Genomic DNA, 20,704 nt, shown 5'->3' with positions numbered 1-20,704 from the left:
TAAAAAGGGAAATGAAAACTGGAGTGATGGCTAGATTCTGGAATGCAAACCAGCAGGTAAGCATGAAATAAGGGGAAGAGGAATAGTCACTATGACCAACTAGCATGAAGAAGCCTTTAATTACCCTAATAAGCAGCTGCTCATTATGCAGGTTTGTGAGATTTTTTCCAGACTGAAAAGGTAAATTTGAAGAAAGCAAACACCTACCGGGCCCTGACAGCAACCAAATATGAGACACTTTTAGACTCAGTAATATATTTGGATTCCCATTTACTCTGGTCTAGATATCCCCTGGATTCCTATTTAAGATCACATCGAATAAGAGCAAGGAATAGGCCTGTCAGCCTCTTATGTCAATAGCCTTCTTTGTATTATCTTGATTTTCCTCATCTCAACACTGCAGAATTTGGTTTTCTTTGCTGCCAGGAATGCACAAGGACAGCAGAAACATGGAATGTTAATGCACACACCATAAAGATACTGCACAGGAGTGTAAAAATATTAATTCTGAAGACCAATAAACTGTACCACCTATTTTTACAAGGTACTTTTTTTCACCAGTTGTGTATGTTATTCAAGTGACTCATTCTGTATTTTTGAGTATTCACGATATATGTAAGATGAGGGACACAAATGCCTGTTGAATTGCAAGCCTGATCCTGTAAGTTGACACTTCCCTACTTTATTTCTACTGATGTATTCTTACTAAAAATAAAACCCTGGACACATGACAGCAGAACGATACCAAAACAATAGTCACATGACAAATTTCTCCACTTGTGGCTTCTTTGAAGAGCATATAGAAGACCATCTACCACTGATATCAGTGAAGTCTTTTACTACTTTATTTGCATGGTAATGGGCAATACGGTTTTGCATTTGTAGTGAAAGAGTGAAGAAGAGTGAAGAACAGGCATCTGTTCTATAAAATCAATCTGAAGGATAAAATCTCCAAGACTACACCCACAACCTAAGGCAGTGGCTATAAGAGGTGAATTGCCCCCAATTCCAACATGCCATGGGATGTCAACCTTAATGGTTATATAATTTACCAGTCTTGCCAGACCCCTGTTTAATTACTTCTGCTTAAAAGTTAGTCATTTCACCTGAGGCAATGCTCTCCTTTCTCTTTACAGTTGCCACTACCTTGTATTTTCTGTTTCTGGCATATGACTCTCTTATGCCCCTTACAGGAAAAAAAAAAAAAAAATCATTGTAGGCAGGCTGCAGAAGGATGGGAAACCAGACATAGAACATAGTCCTTAGGAAGTAAACAATACTAGGGGCCTGGAACAGGACATCCCCTATAGACAGACATTTGTTTTGTAGTGGCAGCCACTAGAATAAAACAAATGGCAAGAACTTCAGCCATTTAATTCTATCTCCCATCACGTGCCTAGTGCCTTTTAGCTACAGTGCAGGGAGTATCAGTGCAATTCAAAGAGGATTAGTGACAGCTGTATTTCCTACTGGCTGCCCTGGCCATCGCAGCCAGAGGCAACAGTTTTAAAGAAAGGAGTACTTGTCATATTGACATGCTTTGTGAGAAAAAGAGACTGGATGAAGACATTAGCTTTCTGATTTATTCAGCCAGTCAAGCCTAATCCGTACACACGCACATAGGCAATTCTGACATCTTGGAGACTGAGATTAACAGGTACAGCAGGACTCATGAGGTGAGATGTATTGTCAGACTGCCTCACCCCTGTGTGAGGTACTTAGATCCTAGGGTCGTGCCTGCTATCAATTTCAGGAAGAAAAGATTCTATGTATCACTGCAGTTGTACCTCCTTCCAATTAAAATGGAAGTGAACGGATCATTGCAGTGAATTCCACAAGAAACAAGGAAGTATCCTTTAAAAAATACAAATTATTAGGGCTTACTAATTACACTTTTCATATATTCACTCTAGGCGAGTTCACTTGGAACTAAACAGCAAGACTGTTTTCTTTGGAAAATGTCTCAGTCACTCAATGATTACCAGTTAAAACACAAACCACAAATTCATAAACCAACATCCTTAGGTTATGTTGTATCTAGGTTCTCTTCTGCTGTCACCTGAGAACTCAAACCCTAACATTCTGGCTCATTCCAAAGTGTCTGGGAGAAAAAATACACTAAACATGCCTCTCCTGTCTGTAAAACACAAATAATTTATTCAGATAAACCTTTACGAATGCTCTCAAGCATCACAGTATACTAGTGTACAATTAATGACAACTTCAGAAATCATGCTTTTGGTACAAAGCATAAATTTAACATTAGATACCACAAGATGATTTTTCATTACTTCAAAGAAGCTTATGATTGACAATAAACTCAAAAATAAATATTATCAGTATTCAGCACTCAATTTAATTTTTATATAGCTTTGAAAAACTCTGGATTGCTGGGAAACAATCTCTGTCTGAGAGCTGTCATAATCAGAAACATTCCTGGCTGAAGTAACACAATTCATGACTGTACTTTTAAGTTCTGTGAAAGTATTACTATCTTCCACAGAACAAGTGCATGATGATATCCCAGAACTCAATAAAATCACTGAGTTGATTTCAGTCTTTTTTTTCCTGGTAACAGTACTTCCTCAGGATTCTTGCTTTTTTGTTGGTTTATCTAAGTAGGGAGTGTTGTCCTGTAGCAGATCTTTCCTGGGTATGAGTACTGAAATAGAAAAAACCCAAACAAAACAGTAAGACTATAATCTTATGGAAAATACTGGGAAAATACTATTTCAAATTCTAAAGGTGTTTTTTACATTTACAAACAAAATATTCAGTTACTAAAATGAGGATCTGAACTTGTGGTAGGTGGCATCTATCTAGCATCTAGATATCTAAGACAAAATCATACTAAGATTTTACTTTCAGCTGGCTACAATAATGTTTTCCCATCTTCTTTTATAAGCATTGAAAATTTTGATATTAAGAAGCCATAATTGTTAAGCATGTACTGTTAGTTTGGTTATGGGTTAAAAGGGTAGTTATAAGGAATACAGTACTCAACGGTACCATAATACACCTATGTAAAGAGCACCATCCTCAGGCGAAACGAGCCAGCCTGGACAGAACTGTAATGGGCCAATCAGGTGCCTTAACCTTCATGCAAATGAAGGATCCAAAAAGAAACCAATCCAAAGGGACAAAAATCAGGACAAAAGGGGCATCTGACCCACTGAACTGGTGCCGCTCCATCTGGAACATCGGGGACATCCCCATTGTTTCTAACAATTATGACAATAAACTCTGATGAGTTTAATGAGTACAATTTTGTAAAAATATGTACATAATATGTATGCTTGGCAGCCAAAAATTAAATTTAGAATTAGCAGTGACTATTAGCAGGAATCCAGTTGAAAGACAAAACATTATTGTGTCATCGTTGTGTGTATAAAATGCCTCCTTGCCCACAGTGTGCAGTGAATAGCAAGAATAATCACAGGCTTTCACCTGCTGTTTCTGAGAGCTGTTTCATGGGGGAAGTGAACAAAAAGGAGGCAATGAAGGACTTAAAAATTCATGAATAGCTTGATGAAAATGAAAAGTAATTGAAGAGAAGCCCATTGAAGATAATTAAACCAGAAAATATCCCTGACTCAGGAAGAGCTGCCAGGTGTGAACAGCTGAAAGAGGTGCAAATTCACTTTGTCTGTTCCCATTCTTCAACTATTATCTGCCTAGAATCATCATGGAAGACTTGACACTGGTCTAGACTTATCTTTGGCCTTGATTATAACGGCTGTTTTAAAGTTGCATGTTTTACCAAACCTAAAACTGAAAATTGGTACAAAACTTTCCAGACAACACTAAACAGAAGTAAAAGGAAACTATGTACACAGCTGAAGATTTCTTGTATTCTCTTACCACACAGCTGTATGCTGAGCCTACCTACTACTACTCTTTTTGACTGCAAGATAAAAGAACTTCTAAACCAGGAATCAGGATTTCAGAATTTGATAGACTTTGCATTGAGGTAATCGCTATGTCACACATCCTACACAGTATAACCTGAAAATGAAATTGTTGGAAGAAAGTTTTGGAAATGAACACTCAATCCTCAAAGAAAAAGCTTTTCTATGGTCAGTGTATATAATGCACTTGTTAATGCTCCTCAGGCAGCTCCTCCCTGTTTGGTAGAGCAAGCACCTACAGACAGGTACCGAGGCTACTGCCTTGGGACACATGCTGACTGATCAGCCTGTATATGCATGCTGACTAGCTAGCTAACTGCTGACCTTCCTAATAGTTACAGCTGGTTAAGGGATATTAAATGTAATCACTGCCTCTTTTCTACCAGCCTCCATACCTCAAAATATTTGTATGGAAACTTTGTACCTTTGAAACCTTCACCTGTCCTAGGTAGTGACATTAATGAATAGCTTACATTAAGAATTTTGCCAGAGAATAACAGACAGGCTATTTGCCTCTCTATCCCTTTCCTTAGTTTCACATTCTATATTTATTTTCTAAACTGTAACATATTTAAGTATCTTTTTAGCATGCAGGCTTACTCACCGATTTTGTCAGAATCTGTGTGAATGGCCTGAATAACAGAAGTTCTGAGAATCACTTCAACATCTGAAGCAATTTTAAGAAGCTAGTAATAAGGAATAAGAAGAGAGGAACAAGAGAGTAATTTGAATTATATGTGACTGTTTCTGAAGATATTTTCCATACCAGACAGCTATTCAAATAATAAAATCATTCAGTTTTACTACTCAGTTACTTATGTACAATGTATACATTGCTTTTGCCTTGGAGATCCTGGAATAACTTACAGGTTGACGTGTTTGACATGGAGCACATAGTGAGGGAAACTCTGGCTCAGTAACATACACCAGTACATACGTCCACGTATCCAATTAAAACTGGAAACGAATAAGGTGAAATGCAACTACAAAACCAATTAACTAGTTTCCAATGATCAAAGACGCTCACTCACGCCTCAGTAACGTTCGACGTCCCATAGTGAAAGGGCAATCTCATTCTTTCAACACTACTGCTCCTGACATAAGGAGACAAAAACAAGGGCGAAACATGACAAGAATTAAGAATTCTGAGTTTTCACAGTAGAACTGTGCAGAAACAAGGCACTACCTAAAGACTACCCGAGGTATTAGTATTTAGTATTTGGCAAATGGCCTAGAATTCCTTCTCTCACTAAGAGGATAAGCTGCAGCACCCTTGCTAGCTTTGCTGCACCATTAAGAGAACCCTAATACTTGTTTGCCTGTTATCTGTGTCAGAAGTAAGGAAATTGCTCAAGTGAGATACTTCAGGAGACATGCTCACACTAGGAAGCAGCATGTATCAACAGCAGTGGATCTTTGCAAAGGCTAGGGCTCAATACTTGCCATCCACACTGCACTTCTCATGCTCTTCCCTTTTAAGGGCTTGGAGCAGGTACCCTTCAGTTCCCCCTGCTGAGAGCCCATTAGCAGCCAGGCTGCATGCTCCTGAAGCGCAGCTTCCTCTTCAGATTGACCTTAAGGGAATTCTGCTAGTTGGTCTGACACTTTACATAACAAGAAAAGTCACAGGAAGTGGAACTAACCAAGGTAACTTCCTAAGTGCACTCCTGACCTGCACAAAAACTGCTGCATTAGATTTAGCTACTACATTTTTCATTCTGATACTGTAGACAGTTACCTCTCTCCTTATGTCACTGCAAGCTTGACATGTACAAGTACATACAGATACAAGTACCTGTTGTCACATTAGAATACACTGTAGTTTTCTATTCTGGCTGGTCAATACTCCATTTTTTAGTTGCTGTCCAAAGCAGAACATTAACAGCATCACATTCATGCAAGCAAGTGCTCAAAAATTCTCAAGTCCTGTATAAAACTTGGTTCAGTTCCTCTGCAACTAAGTCTTTTCAGTGTGTACATGTAATAAATATGACAGCTATTGTGATGTTCTAGGAGTGTGTAGCTGCAGTGGAAGTCTTGATATTTCTTTTACTGACACAGTTAATCAAATATCAACTATTCCATATTAAAAAGTCACATATGTGTAATTTGTAGGTTGCCTAAAAAACAAATACAGATTTCAGAATTGCAAAAAATCTTTTTCCTGTACATCTATAAAAAAAAAACCCTGAACACATAACTTAGCTAATCAGACAGTGGTAACACAAACACTGAGTATTATTACAGGAGGCTGATAACAAGCTGAAATTCAGGAACTCCTAACTAAAAGGTCAGAACTATTTAAATTACTGTTCTGTGTCTGGCATGAGGAAAAGGTTTTCATTTTAATTCTTCAAGGGACAGATGTAGGCACTTTCTTCCAACCAGTGCCCAGTGACAATGTAAGGACAGTCTGATAAAAGGCTGAAGGACAAGGACTAAGTTATTCAGTCTGTAGGATGTTAATAGATAAAATTATCTAAAACACATTAGTTCCCTTTCAGTTCAGAGCAATTGTCAGAAAAAACTGACTCAGCAAAAAGTTTTAAGGCAAAGGTAACTAACTTAGTGAATTAACAGAATGCTCCACTTTTAATGCATGGTAAGGAAAGACATAGTAAAAAAATCCCTGTAGTATAATTAAGATATACTACATCTATACTGTACTGCAATAAATCATAATAATGTTGCTGGTTTTTGCCTTCCACAAAGATGCTGAGTCATCACAAAGATGCTGTGATAGTAACTCAGCAGGTTGTTTAATTTGTCTGTTTGTTTCTGTTTGCCTAAACAACAGTGAGCAGGTACATTTAATTGACCACAGTACAGATAGGTATCATGAGCAAAGTATAAAATATTTACATGAAAATCGCTACTTCACACATTATCTCGTAAAATTTTATTATAAACTTTGAAATAATCACATTGGACTATCAGAACACACTTTCTACTTATGTACTTTTGTATGTACAAGATTCTATAACACAGTATTAATACTACTGCGGTATCTATATATTTACAAACAAAGATCCATGTAGAAGTCTTTCTAAACCAACCTGGCTTTCATGATGTCTCAATCTGTTTACAGTGGTTTAGAGATCCTTTAAGCAAAAGACTAATTTCTAAATATTCATATGTGAAGTGGGAAAAAACCCCAAACAACAGAAAGCAATAAAATACCTCATTAATCTTCTCTTCAGATGTCTCATCTCGATTATTTCTGAATTCTTCATTTATCTTTTGTCTTGCAGCTAAATAAATCAAACAAAAAACTAAAGAGTGAACAAAAATTGTATTTTGAATTTGTCACTGCCCCAAAGTTAAGAATCTTAAGTCCTTTATGGCACAGTCCTGGGACACTCTGATCAAAGTATTTCAATGAAAGACCTCCACATAATTCACATGATGTCATATTTCAAGTTGACTGGTATACAAATAAAATGAGATTCTCAGCTTAGCATTTTGTATTGCATACACAAGGTACTAAAAAAGCAGGATTAATCCCTTGAGGAAAAACCACACATAGAGAATTAATTAGTACAGCTGACTATGCTGTGGCTGGACTGAAGTTAAAAAAAAAAAGCAAATGAAAGAAAAATATCTCCAGAGAAAATCAGGAACACTTTAAAAAGAAATGTTTCCCTTCCAAAATATGTGTTGGTTGCTTGAATATAAGGACTATTTTTTGTTTCAAAATAAAGTTATGGACACATAAGTTTTCCCAATTATTACTTGAAAATTATGGGAGTAATTTGAAGAAAGATTATGTTAAGAATTATCTTTCTCTGTATTCCAAGATGAAAGTTCCATGAAATACAGATAAGCACACACCACACAAAACAACTATCTCACCTTCGAGGGCTTTGGTATCATTTTTAAAAACTTCTTGCCGTGTTCTGTGTAACAACTTAAAAAGCTTCAAAACCTGCCAATACAACATCAATAGAATTAACTTATTTGCTAACAGGATTGTTAGTTAAAATTAACATGTTACAATTGAAAATGTTTTGGTTTAAATTTCATGTTCTTTCCATTCAGTACAGAATTTGATAAAGAATCAATATCTAAGAGGTTTTACCTAAATTCCTGATTAAAACACTTGCATCCAAAGCTGATGTGATGTCATCAAAATCTTAGACAGGTCTAGATATTTCAAATTACCCTAAAATGCTGGCACCACCTCCTAAATAATTATTTGGCATGATGGAATTAAAATCCTGAAAAATACATGGACATAAGCATTAGTTATTGTGCCAATGTCAAATAAACCCAACAGAACTGGAATAACTCTAAAGGTCAAATTACTTGAAGGAATTATCAAGGTTACATCAGTGCATATTCTCTAGCTATGGAAAAAGATAGAAAAAGAAATGGCTGAAGTATTCTCACATAAAATTCTTTTACAAGTGGTGTGGCAAAACCAAAGCAAAGTCCTTCCCCTAAATACAACTCCAGGTCAGCAAACCAATACTTCAGTAAAAGCAAACACTCAGAAAGTTGGGATTTACAGTGTAGAGCAGACACACCTGAATATGTATGAAAATAAAACCCCCAGAGAATCACAGCTCACAGCCACGTGGTTTTGGTAAATCATTCACACAAACTGCAATGAATCACAGAAACTCTCAAGTCCTTATGAGACTATTTTGGTGTCTGTCACAGACTGAAAAGAATCTCTGACAAGCACCAGAAAAAAATAATCTTGAAAACAATATGCCTTTTGAAGTTCCTTCTAGTACTTCCTATCATGTTGTGGCATCTCTAGAGGGCACAATTCCAAGTACTTCATAATACTTCTCTCACAATTAGGATTCCAAGTATTTTTTAGAAGGACATAGAAGAAACACAGGGCTGTAAGTCAGAAAAAACCCAGCAAATGGACAGAGTCATGTTGCCTTTAACTGCACCATTCCCTAGATGGATGAATCTGTGGAAGGTAAACCCACAGAACTAAACGTCAACAAATAAACTTCTTGTTTTGCAGATATTCTAATATCCTAAAATTTCTATTCCCCACAGTACATTTGCTATCTTTTCAAACAGCAGATTAATATTACATGTGGTTTTATGTTGAACACATGTATGGCAAAACCTAAATTTTTTATGGTTATTTCAAGAATTTGCGAGCCATTTTCAGGTATCTTCCTACTCATAGAAAAGTCTATAGGTTCTTCACAAGGGAATAAGGAGAGGCAGGCACCAATCTCCTCTCTGGTATCCTGTGACAGGATTCAAGGGAACAGCCTGAAGTTGTGTCAGGGAACACTCAAGCTGGATATCAGGAGAAGGTTCTTCACCCAAAAGGTGGCTGGGCACTGAACAAGCTCCCCAGGTCAGTGGCCACAGCACCAGCCTGACAAGAGTTCAGGAGGCTTTTGCACAGCTCCCCCAGGCACACGGTGTGTGCACCACCCTGGAGATGGCCCCGTGCAAGACCAGGGGCTGGACTCCATCATTTCTGTGCCTCCCTTCCAACCAAGGATACTCTCTGGTTCAACTTCTCCAAACCCCTCCTGGAAACTTTTCACCACGCCAGCCACAATGGTGAAAAGCTGAATTAGATGGTCTTGATCAGGATGTATCAATGCAGACGCCTCTGACCTCTACAGCCACCTGCATTAACAGAGAGCTCCGCCAATACCTGTCGACTGCACTCCCAAAACTAGGCTTCAAGGCACTCCCGAAAGAGGCACTGACAGGAAATTACACCGCAGTAATGAAAGCGCTTATTAATTCTTAGGTCCCTGGTTTTCCCTAGCTTACTCTCACGTGCTTCTGATGTATTTTACCCTCTGCTTATCACACTTCTCGCTTTCATTTCCCGCAATGGCCTTTGCGCGCAAACTGCTACATTCCTTTACCTAGTTTTTTATCCTTCTAGTCCTGAAAGTCTATGTTTTTTGGCTCGACTAAAGCTACAAAGCTGCAGCCTCCCAGCACGGACATAGCACGTGTGTGTGTTTGTGTGTGTGTGTGTCACTCGCCTGCCCCCGGCTCCCCATGGCGCCCGCCGCCAGCACCGTCCCGCGCCGGAAGTGCCCGCCGCCGGAAGTGCCCGTCAGGGACGAGCCGCACGCTCCCGCGCTGCGCCGGTGCCGCCGCCAATGCTGTCCCCCGGGGGCCGCCCGCCGCCGCCGCCGCCGTTCCGAGCCGCCCTTGTGCCCCCGCGGCGCTGCTATGGCCGGTGGGGTTGAGGCGGCTTTAACATACTCACAGAAGGGACTTCCAGCCCAGCCTGGAACGGACCACACGGGCCCATCTGGTCCAACGTCCCTGGTCAGACAGAGACAGCCCAGAGCACATGGCACACGATTGTATCCAGACAGTTCCATCACCACTGGGGAAGACTCCACAAATTATCTGGAAAATCTGCTCCTGTACCCACTCACCTGCAGAGTAAAGAAGTTCTTCCTCGTGTTCAGAGAAACTTCCTGTTTCAGAAACATCAATTTCTGTCCACTGTCCCTTGATCTGTTGCTGGGCACGGCTGAGAACAGCCTGGATCCTCCTCTGACCCCTTTCCTTCAAATACTCACAGACATTGATGAGGCCCCTCTCAGCTGTCTCGAAGCTGATCGGACCCAGTTCCCACAGCCTTTCCTCAAAAGAAAGACGCTTCAGTCCCATCTTCACTGACTTTCCCTGCACCCATTCCAGGAGTTCCACGTGTCTCTTGTCCTGAGGAGCCCAGAACTGCACACAGCACTCCAGATGTGCCTCACCAGGGCACAGCAGAGGGGCAGGATCACCTCCCTCAACCTGCTGGCAATGCTCTCCCTAAAGCACCCCAGGGTGCCATTGGCCTTATGGGCTATACAGACAGTGCCGACCCTCGGTGTGCCAAGGTCTGGCAGGAGGCTGCCACTGCCTGCAGGAGGAGCTGAACGGGGTCCATAGCAGGCAGGCAGTGCTGCCCACAGGCTCCTCATTCCACTGGAGTGGTCAATGGCCCAGGGACCCCTGCCCTCCAAGGGGAGCCACAGTGGGGATGAGAGGCTGCTCCCTGCCCAGCACCCCCTGCCAGGGGCTGCACATCATTGCCCAGGGTGGCACAAAGACCAGTGTGTTCTGCTCCTTCTTCTAAAGAAAATTATCATTGTTTTAAATGGGTAACTGGACAGCCATCAGTTTCTGTGTGACACCTAGAATGGCCAATAAATGATGATTGCTGCTTCTTCAATTCAGTTTTTATTTTGCCAAGACTGCTTCCTTGCTCTTGCAGTTAGAACAACCAACAGGAGTTCGGAATCCTTCCTTATCTGGGGTGATATCTTCTTTTCCAGTCTATTTTTCACCATTTCAGAAGAAAAGTTGTGATTACAATTCCTTGTTTCTGTGCTTATCAGTAGTATCTCAGGATGTCTCCAGTTTCTAGGTATCCAGCTGTACTTAGAAGAGTCCAGTTGCACTTTTCAAGGACACTCTTGGTTCTCAGCATCACAGCTGCCAAGCTGGCAGGCTTTTTTTCTGCTGGTATTATCCAACAGGCATATTCTTCTGTTCAGTCATTTCCCCTCTCTAGTCAGGTCACTTTCTCGGCTGCTCACATCAAGCTCCCCACAGCTTGCCTTACTCACACCCTGACCAACCCAGCCTGGGCCTGGCCACATTATGGCCACGCTGGGTACATCTATAAAACTGAATTACCATTCTCTTGAAAAACAAACAAGCTTATAGTTCACTAACACATCATTCAGCATTAGCTAAAGGCAGCATAAGATATTTTGTGCAATTATCTTTACTACTCACTAGACCTCTAGCTTCAATACACAGTCTATTTAATCATTTAACAGCAGTTACATTGTAAGCTAATTAAAATATGGGAACACTAAATTATTACTCAATAATTTTAATATTTTTATTATTAATAGCACTTCTAAGCGTCTATTAAATATGTTTTTTTTACTATGTAACTCATAAAGAAACTTGATCTGTTAGCAAAAGTGATGTTTATTCATAATTTATTTCCAAGAATAATTATTGCAGATGGGAATGAATTAGATCTTTGAAAAGAGGGTCTAATTCATTCATTGTTTTATTCAAAATAATAAAATTTGCTGTTTTCATGGTGAGACAAAAATATATGCTGAAGTCAACTATATGAAAAAAATTGGTTTTGCTTTTTTGGAGAAACTTCTAAACTTGTCTCTTTACGTCTTCTCTTAACAAAGAAATATACTTTTTAATTAAATCCACAGCAGTGTTCACCTGAATTGTTCATATATTTGCTGAATAACCTTGGTTGGACAATAATATAATTCAAAGAAGTTTGTCCCTTTAATTGTCATAAAACTCCAATACCATCTGTAGGACACATACAGGTCAAAATACCTTAATCCCAGAACATCATTTAAGGAAGAAAATAAAATTTCATTGTTTAATGTACTTTATCAGAGTTTTTTTTTCAGGGTATTTCATGATAAATTATTTCAGAGTTACTACCAGAAATATATGACAAATTCTGCTCTTTCCGTATCATGTTCATATAATCAGCTGCAGAACCATATTAGGTTTAAGCCACTTAGCAATATTTATTCTCTGCCTCCCTCTGAAATGCTTTCCTGTAACACTTTTGTCTAGAGACAAATATATATATAAATATCTCTATTAATATGCACCTAGACAAATCTTCAGAGAAATCAATCTAATTTTTTTTGGTGAAGTTTAGAAAATCATAGAATCTAAAATTGTCTGGGTTGGAAGGGACATTAGAGGTCATCTAGTTCCAATGCCCCTGTGATGGGCAGGGACACCTTTCACTAGACTGGGTTGCTCAGAGCTCCATCCAGCATGGCCTTGAACACTTCCAGGGATTGGGCACCCACAACTTCTCTGGGCAGCCTGTTCCAGGGCCTCACCATGCTCACAGTAAAGAATTTCTTCCTCACATCCAATTTAAACCTCCAGTATTGCAGTTTAAAGCCATTCCTCCTTGTCCTCTCACTACATGGCCTTGTAAGAAATCTCCCTCCATCTTTATTGTAGGCTGCCTTTGGGTACTGCAAAGGTGCAGTTAGGTCACTCTGAAGTCTTTTCTTTTCAAGGGTGAACAATTCCAATTCTCTCAGCCGGTCCTCATTGAAAAGGTGCTCTGTCACTCTGATTATTTTTGTGGCCTCCTCTGGACTCCCTCCAGCAGGTCCATGTGCTGGGAGCCCAGAGCTGGATGCAGGTTCCAGGTGGGCTCTCCCCAGAGCAGAGCAGAGGGGCAGAATCCCCTCCCTCCCCTGCTGCCCACGCTGCTCTGGATGCAGCCCAGGACACGTTTGGCTCTCTGGGCTGGCTCATGTCCAGCCTCTCACCCACCAGCACCCCCAAGTCCTCCTCCCCAGGGCTGCTCTCAATCTCCCAGCCTGTGTTGACAGCAGGGGTGGCCCCGACCCAGGTGCAGGACCTCGTACTTGGCCTTGAAAATGAAGCTTGGTTGATACTCCTTAAGGTTTATGGTGGCTTTTTCCCCCCTGCTTTTTCATTTCTCCCATTTAATGACTGGTGTTATAGATATATACATAAAAAAACATTTACAACTAGATCTACAGCTGCGTAACTTTGTGTTGCCCTTTGAATTACTGCTTGGCTATACTGATTAGTTTGTTTCATAGTTACGAAATTACTTATTCGCCGAAGGGCTGGCACATGAAACTGCCCTTCTGCAGGACCCTGATTCCAGGACACCATACACCTGCAAACTTTGGTGGAAAAGGTAACCCAGCCCAGCCTGGTGCAGTCTGCAGGAGCTTGTCCCAAGGAATCACACAGATGTTTGAGTTGGATTTGATAAGTAATACTTCTGCCCACAACAGCCTCTCCCGGGACTGCACTACTTTTGTAGAGTGGCGTTGCACTTCGCAGCGTTGATCTCTGCGCGGAGCCTCCAATAGTTCTTTCCGCCGGATCCCTCCGCGATTCCCGGGTCAGCGAGGGCGCGGCAGTGCAGTGGGCGGGGACCAGCGGGACAATGACAGGAGAAACCGCCAATCAGACAGGAGAACACGGCCAAGGGACGGCGTTGGCCCAATGAGTGCCGAGGGGGCGTGGCTGTGGGGGAAGGCGGGGCTGAAGGCCGGCGGGAGCCGCGCGGGAGCCGCCGACATGGCTGACGAGATCAGCAAGGCGCAGGCTGCGCGTCCCGGCGGGGACACCATCTTCGGGAAGATCATCCGCAAGGAGATCCCCGCCAACATAATCTACGAGGACGAGCAGGTGCGCGCTGTGCAGGGGCCGCGGGCGTCGCGGAGGCGCTCGGGAGAGCGGCGGGGCGGGCCGTGCGCCCCCGCGCTTCCCTGCGCCCTCCCCGGAGCTGCATTGGGCTCCTTGCCAAGGGTCGAGGGTTCTCGCAGCTGGTGTGGGAGGGTAGTGGTGAAACCTTTACCACTTGCAGGCAGCCTTCTTGCGGGTTCGGAGCAGAGCACCCCAGCTGTCTGCTTGTGCAGGTCCCGATGTGCCTCTCAATAGCCTCACAGAGGTTATGCAGCTCTGCCTGCTGCGCTTTGGCAGAGAACCTCCGAGAGGGATTGCTGGTGCATCGCAGCACGTTAGGGCCGAAATTAAATAATTAGCTTTAGAAGAAATGCAGCGGTTATTCCCAAAATCCAGCTGGTATTTGGTGTAAGATCTCCTGCTCTTTGTTTTCCCCGCCCTTCAGATTGAAATACTGGAGCCCCATTAAGCCCCTTTTGCTTTTGAAATAAAGGGGTTATTCTCAGTGTTCAGTAGAGACTCGCCAAGGATGCAGTTTGTCAGATTTATGTGCTTAAAAATCATGCATAGCTTAAAACGGAGTTTTCTTAATAGATGGCAGAATTGTTGCAGTTGCCTTGTGCTCTGAAGAATATTGGAAATGTTCAGTGCTTTCTGAAAATAGTGCTTGTGTTACTGCTCTGTGTTTATGTGAAGGTGTGTGTTCTTTCCTTAGCCGGGTGTAACCTGTGTGAGCTTTTTCATCAGCTGCGGTGGTTGCAGCAGAGTAAGCTGCGCACTGCTTGATTAGGAATCAGGCCATTGACTTCTCTGAGTGTATAAACTACTTTGACAGCCAGTTGTGTGGAGTATTTTCTGGAAGTGTCATTACCTGCAGTGCACCATTTGGTTTTTACTTCAAAGTGTGCAGAAATGTAGAACTTCTAGATTTCAGTTGACTGGTGGATGATCTTGAATTAGTTTTGTTGGCTTTATGGAGGTCTTTTTAGAGGTGGTTGGAAGTGTTACAAGGAGAAAGATAAGGAAAGTCTTTAATCAATAATTGACCTTCAAAGAAAGGGAACTATTGAAAAGTACAAAGTCTCTGTGGAATTATGCCTTATCACTGTTTTTCCAGTTGAATCTAAACTTCCTGAAATGAAATTTGGTTTCCCATACACTCACGAATTTCTGTGATTGCGTTTTTTCTTTAATGCTGCTTTGGCTTTCTGTATAATAGAAAGCTATTTACTTCCAATCTTTCGCTCTTTTAATTCTTTGACGCAGTTTGGCCATTTGCATTCTGCCTCGATGGGACTACATATAATAGAAAAGCTGATTACAAAATGGTCAGCTCTAAGTATGATTTATTTAATTTGGTGCAAACAGTTTTATTCATCAGTTATATACTTACTGCCCTTCCCTGTTTGGAAGAAAGGAGTAGTTAATCAAAAATTCAAATTGGGCATTATCTTCTTAAACAGATTCTAAAACCACATAGATTTGATGTAGAAGATGACTTGCATAAAAGATTGATGCAGGTTGAGTTCGGCTTTTCACCAACTTTACTCTTGACTAAAGGCACATTTCTTTTCAGAATAAAAAAGAAGTATATTTGCACAGAAAATTAACTTTATTGATTCACAAAGAAAAGTATCTAGGAAATAAGCATTTTGAAGAATGTAGGTATATATGTTTTTAAGTATCCACTGTCTGTGACATAACCAATTGCTACCAGGTGTTACACTGTTGAACGTGATGGGAAAGTTAGAGATAGAGATAGAGATATCTTGGACTAATGCTGGCAGAGTACCTCCTGTGCATCTGCACATTTGTCGCGGTTCCAGTTGGAAGTCCCAGTTCTGTGGTTGGCCATTTGTACAAGGAGACACAGCTTAATTTTCTCTTGCCTACTGGCAGTTCCTAATTTGATATTTAGGTGATGCATGCTGTGTATGATCGATTGTAGTTTTGGTTTAGTCAAGATTCAGCTAGTCATTACAGACAGATGTTTGTATTTCAAAAGTGATGCCTTTCTTTTGATTTAAGCATGTCTGAAGCAAAGCTGGTTTTAATGCATTACTCTGAAATACTTGGTGCTGTTGAGAACAGAAGTCTAATATGGTCTCATTCACATAACTTCAGGATCTTTGGAATTGCCTTGTTGTCTTTGACCAAGGAAATATTCAGGCATAACTAGAAGTTGATTAGCAACTCTTTGCCATTTATTTTATTTAACATAAAATACAAAATAGCATTTAAAAAGCATGAATGTACTTTTTATAGGCATGCATGCCAACTGCTTTACTAGTTGTTATGCATGTGTTTCCGTAGCAAATCTTGAACCTGATTGCATATTGCTTTACTGAGAAGGCTGTAGCTTTTAAATGGTACTTTACAAAGCAGTGATTTTTTTTCAGTGGGTCTTGGTAAGTAGTGTTTTGTGTTTAGAAGTTAAAGGATGTAGAATAATATATCACTCAAGAAAATTTAACATTGCTGCTCATGTTTGGGATATCTGGCTGAAGTATGTATTTAGTGGGGCATATTGATTTCCTGAAACTCTTACCTTTCTCCAAAACAAACTGTATTTTATCTGCTTTCTGTTCCTCCAGTGCCTCGCGTTCCATGATATTTCACCCCAAGCTCCAACACATTTCTTAGTGATTCCTAAGAAGCCAATTGTCAGATTGTCTGAAGCAGAAGATTCTGATGAATCTGTAAGTACTCTAAAGGTTTTCTGTACACCAAACATTCTGATTACTTCATAATGTAGTAGGCTGTCCCCCTTTTCCTCTTGACATTTCAAAGAGGCAAAGTAGTTTTCTGATACTCTAATGCTTGGCCTGTAGCTTAAAAGATAATGGAGTTAAGATTTTTCAGTAAAATTAGCCAGAGAAAGCAAAATATATCTGTGCATGTATTTTCCATGCAAAATGAATTGGTATTTGTTATTTAACAATCCTGATGTCTGTTTTCATTGTTTGCATGTAACAGTACTTACTCTAATATGGGCTTGGGGGTTTTTAGCAGGTCAGAGGTGAAGAAAAGGAAGGTTAGCTGAGAGGTGCTGAATATTTCATTTGTAACTAAAAACATCAAGCTCAAAGATTTTGTAAGCTTTACATGGTAAGAGAAAATTTCTTTTCCACCAGAATTACATATGTGTTCAGAAGAAGTAGTGGGGGCTTTAACCATTAAGTAAATGTAGCTTCTATGACACTTTTGTTGTCTGTTACTGCCTGGCTTGAGAAAGATCAATAGTTCTATTTTCCCCCTATATTATGCATAGGCAGTCCTCATAGTTTTTCTTGGAAAGTGTTAGTTGCAGGCAGGCAACAATTTGAAGGGCAGTGGCTGAATTTCTGAGAATTAACTTACTGGTTCTCTGCTCTCATTCCTTCCCTTCCTGCCCTTTCCCCCTTTTTGTGTGTTTTCTGTTGGTTGTTTTTTTCTTTTTTTTTTTCTTTCTTCTCCAGCTTCTCGGACATTTAATGATTGTTGGCAAGAAGTGTGCTGCTAACCTGGGCCTGACCAATGGATTCCGGATGGTTGTGAATGAAGGGCCTGAGGGTGGGCAGTCTGTCTATCACGTACATCTCCATGTTCTGGGTGGTCGCCAGTTGGGCTGGCCTCCTGGCTAAGATTTGTACATCACAGGAGTTAACTGCATGCATACAAGTTACCACCAAATAGATTTAATATGTTGTCCATCAATCTAGCCACTGTTAGCGTATTTTTTTTTAATGTGTGTCTACACAGGGTAATAAATGCTCTGAACAACATTCGCACAATAAAGATTAAGCATGTGGGAATCATCTCTGTCTGGTGTGTCTTACTGATGGAAACACTTCTGAAGTTGAAATTATGATCTCTGAAGTTTAAAGCACAAAACATGTTTCAGTCTGCTAACAAGTCTTCTGTAGGTACTGATCTGCCAAGGCAAATCAAAATCTAAAGGTGCAAACACTTATCAGACTTCCATGTCTTCTGGGAAGAAATCTAAGCTTTTAGAATGTGGTATGTAAATATTTGTAAAGCCAGTGTAGGCTGCTGCTGAAACTTCTAAAAAGTGAAATTCCAAACATGCTATTCAAGGGCTGCGTCAGTACTGTGTTGGGAACAGACATTCTAAAGCTCCATTTTTCTACTGAGAATGGGTAAAATGATAGTCTTAATAGCAGCTGCTATAGTTCTGTAGCACATGGGTGATTTTGATCAAATTGAGGACTTGAAATTAAAATACTGAACTGTTATAAGATGTTCAAGGCATTTCTTGGCCTTCATGTAAGCAGCATGATATAAAATGTATATGTGTATCTTTTAGACTGCAGATTTTAGTGAGCTAATCTTTCAGTTAATAGTACTTTCTCTGTTGCTGCATACAATTGTTCATGCAACATGGTCATCAGATCTCCAAGACAATAAATTTTCTTGAAGTTAGGGGTACAGATGTGTCTGCCAGTGTAGAAATAGAACACCTGTTCTTTCTGATAAAATTAAGTCACATAGTTTTTATGCTCAAGACACCTAAAAGCTTCAGATGCCTTGATAAAAGCCGGTTGCTTGTGAGCATCTAAAGTGTTAAAGAAATGTGGGAATGTGTGTAAAAACTGTAGAGGTAAAAGCAGTGAATTTTATTTTCTTTTCAGATATAACTTGAAAGTTTGTTAAAGCCATTTGAGTTCATTCAACCAGAAAATACTCTAAGTACTTCAGAATGCTCTAGCTTTCAGAGTTTTACCCTAAGATGTGACGTAAACAGGAAAATCAGCTGGTGCTTCTGAAGGACGTTGGTTTATAGTTGTGTTAGGCATAAACACATGGTTCTGTAGTGGCAGCATAATGGCTCTTCTCTTGTTTAACTTGCATAGAAGTAAAGAAGAAAACCACCCAAACCCCAGAGTAGAAGCTGAATGCATATCACAAGAATGAGGTATCACAAGCAGACACAGGGGTGCAGTAAAGGTTTGTGGCTGGCAAACTGGCTATCAGAATGAGCTCCTGGAAAGCCCTTAAAGATGGTGAGATGAACTGTTGGCATCCTCATATGGGGAAGGGCATGTGACGTGTACTGCTTTGACTTCCCTAATTTCTGTTGTATGTGTCCTTTTTACCAACACTGGCATGTGTGATTTGAAGAGTGACTGGTGAAGTTTTCACAGCTGTATGAAGGTAACTGTAAAACTTCTGTTGCTTCACTTGGAATCTTGGGAGATGTGTTTGCAGGTCTATGCAGATATGTGCTTTGGGAAGGTAAGAAGACTTTGAAGTGAGGGCAGAATCATGAATCTTGCAAAGATAGCCATGAGGCCAGCTTGCTAACCAATTTATTGTGCTTAAGTTTCAGATGAGTACCTTCTGGATTGATACTCAAATGATTCTGAGTTCGGACCATGGTGTACTCATGTGGGAAAAATAAAACCAAAGGAAAACTCTTCCCTAATTTGGCCATGTAGGAGGTGGGAAAACTGGGCATTAGCTGAAACCTTTTGCCTCAAAACCACTTGCTGAAATGCAGACCAACCTCCTTGTCATCAATTTTTTTCTGCTTGTATTACTTTTATTTTGTGGCAAGGTGATGACTCTAGTACCACTAGTCTATGATTTCTAAGGGCACTTAACAAAGAGATGTGTTAACTGCATCACAGGGAGACAGCAAACTTCATCTTAGGAAAAACCAGGGCAATAGGCATAAGAAAGTAGTTAAACTACATGTCTTTTTAGTCTACATTAGTGATAGATCTGAAACACCCAGTGGAAGATCTTGATCTCTCAAGTAGTCGAATGTTGTTGAATGACAAAATCCTGTGAGCAATCCAAGGATTTCACCTGTATATAATCTTCATGGGCTGAAGGTAGAAACAATTAACCTGCATTAAGTACAGGCTGATGTATAATCTGTATCCATTTAATGGAATGATTGAGCTAGGCAACATCTAACATTAATCTCTGTAAACTCCCTGATGTATCAGGAGATTGTTCCGGTTTATCAGAGATAGGAATACAGTAGAGAATGTGTTTGGAAGCAACAGGGAGTTTTAATGTGGCTTGTCATTTCAGGCAAGACTGCAGTATTACTGTAAGCTGTGGTGGTTTCTGGTGGAATTTGTGTCTAATCTTCCATGTAATCTGTTACATCACTGTTAATCAGAGACAACCTGACTATCTGAGAGCTACACTGCATGTGTGGAATTTATGTCAGTTTTTAAAATGTCAGATACTGAGTTTGAAGTAACACTTCCTAGGTATGAAAATTTGCATTCCTTTGGGTATTGAACTCTCCAGTCTTCTTGTGCCAAGCTGTCCACATGGACCCACGGAGTTCTTGAAAATCCCATGACAGTAACAATTGCAGGTTTGGAAAGTCATCCTGACTGAGGCTATATTTGTCTTATTTTTACCTTTCTGTTTGCTGTTTTCTTGTGTGTTAGAACTCAGTTTTGTGGACCACACTCAATTTTTATGGCATTTCTCTCAGGAGCAGTGTGTTGATATTTTAGTTGATTGTGTTTATGTTTGCTATGGATTTAAATACAAAGTTCTGTCTTGATTTAATTTCTGCTCCAGTTACTGGGGGGAAAACCAGCATTGCAACAATTCTTTTAACTTCTTAA

The 20,704-nt window shown here is 40.4% G+C and overlaps 2 protein-coding genes across 3 annotated transcripts; one reads left to right on the top strand and one right to left on the bottom strand.

The window, feature by feature from the left end:
* Positions 1–2,131: 2,131 nt before the first annotated feature.
* Positions 2,132–10,368, bottom strand: LYRM7 (LYR motif containing 7). Of its 2 annotated transcripts, none has more exons than XM_059492514.1 (5): positions 10,298–10,368; positions 7,761–7,833; positions 7,089–7,159; positions 4,513–4,594; positions 2,132–2,662 (listed from the first exon to the last, which is right to left on the bottom strand). In XM_059492514.1, exons 1-5 carry the CDS (start codon positions 10,352–10,354, stop codon positions 2,586–2,588), a joined length of 360 nt encoding a protein of 119 aa, XP_059348497.1. In that variant the 5' UTR covers positions 10,355–10,368; the 3' UTR covers positions 2,132–2,585. The 2 variants fall into 2 exon arrangements, with proteins under 2 accessions (XP_059348497.1, XP_059348498.1); XM_059492515.1 differs by lacking the exon at positions 10,298–10,368 and adding an exon at positions 9,893–9,948.
* A 3,578-nt stretch (positions 10,369–13,946) lies between these two features.
* HINT1 (histidine triad nucleotide binding protein 1) lies at positions 13,947–17,905 on the top strand. The gene is made up of 3 exons (XM_059492188.1): positions 13,947–14,111; positions 16,703–16,807; positions 17,567–17,905. Exons 1-3 carry the CDS (start codon positions 14,001–14,003, stop codon positions 17,729–17,731), a joined length of 381 nt encoding a protein of 126 aa, XP_059348171.1. The 5' UTR covers positions 13,947–14,000; the 3' UTR covers positions 17,732–17,905.
* Positions 17,906–20,704: the final 2,799 nt, after the last annotated feature.

Source organism: Ammospiza nelsoni, chromosome Z, assembly GCF_027579445.1.
Source record: "Ammospiza nelsoni isolate bAmmNel1 chromosome Z, bAmmNel1.pri, whole genome shotgun sequence".
Classification (NCBI taxonomy): domain Eukaryota; kingdom Metazoa; phylum Chordata; class Aves; order Passeriformes; family Passerellidae; genus Ammospiza; species Ammospiza nelsoni.
The sequence above is the reverse complement of the archived record's forward strand: the minus strand, read 5'-3'. Positions and strand labels throughout refer to the sequence as shown.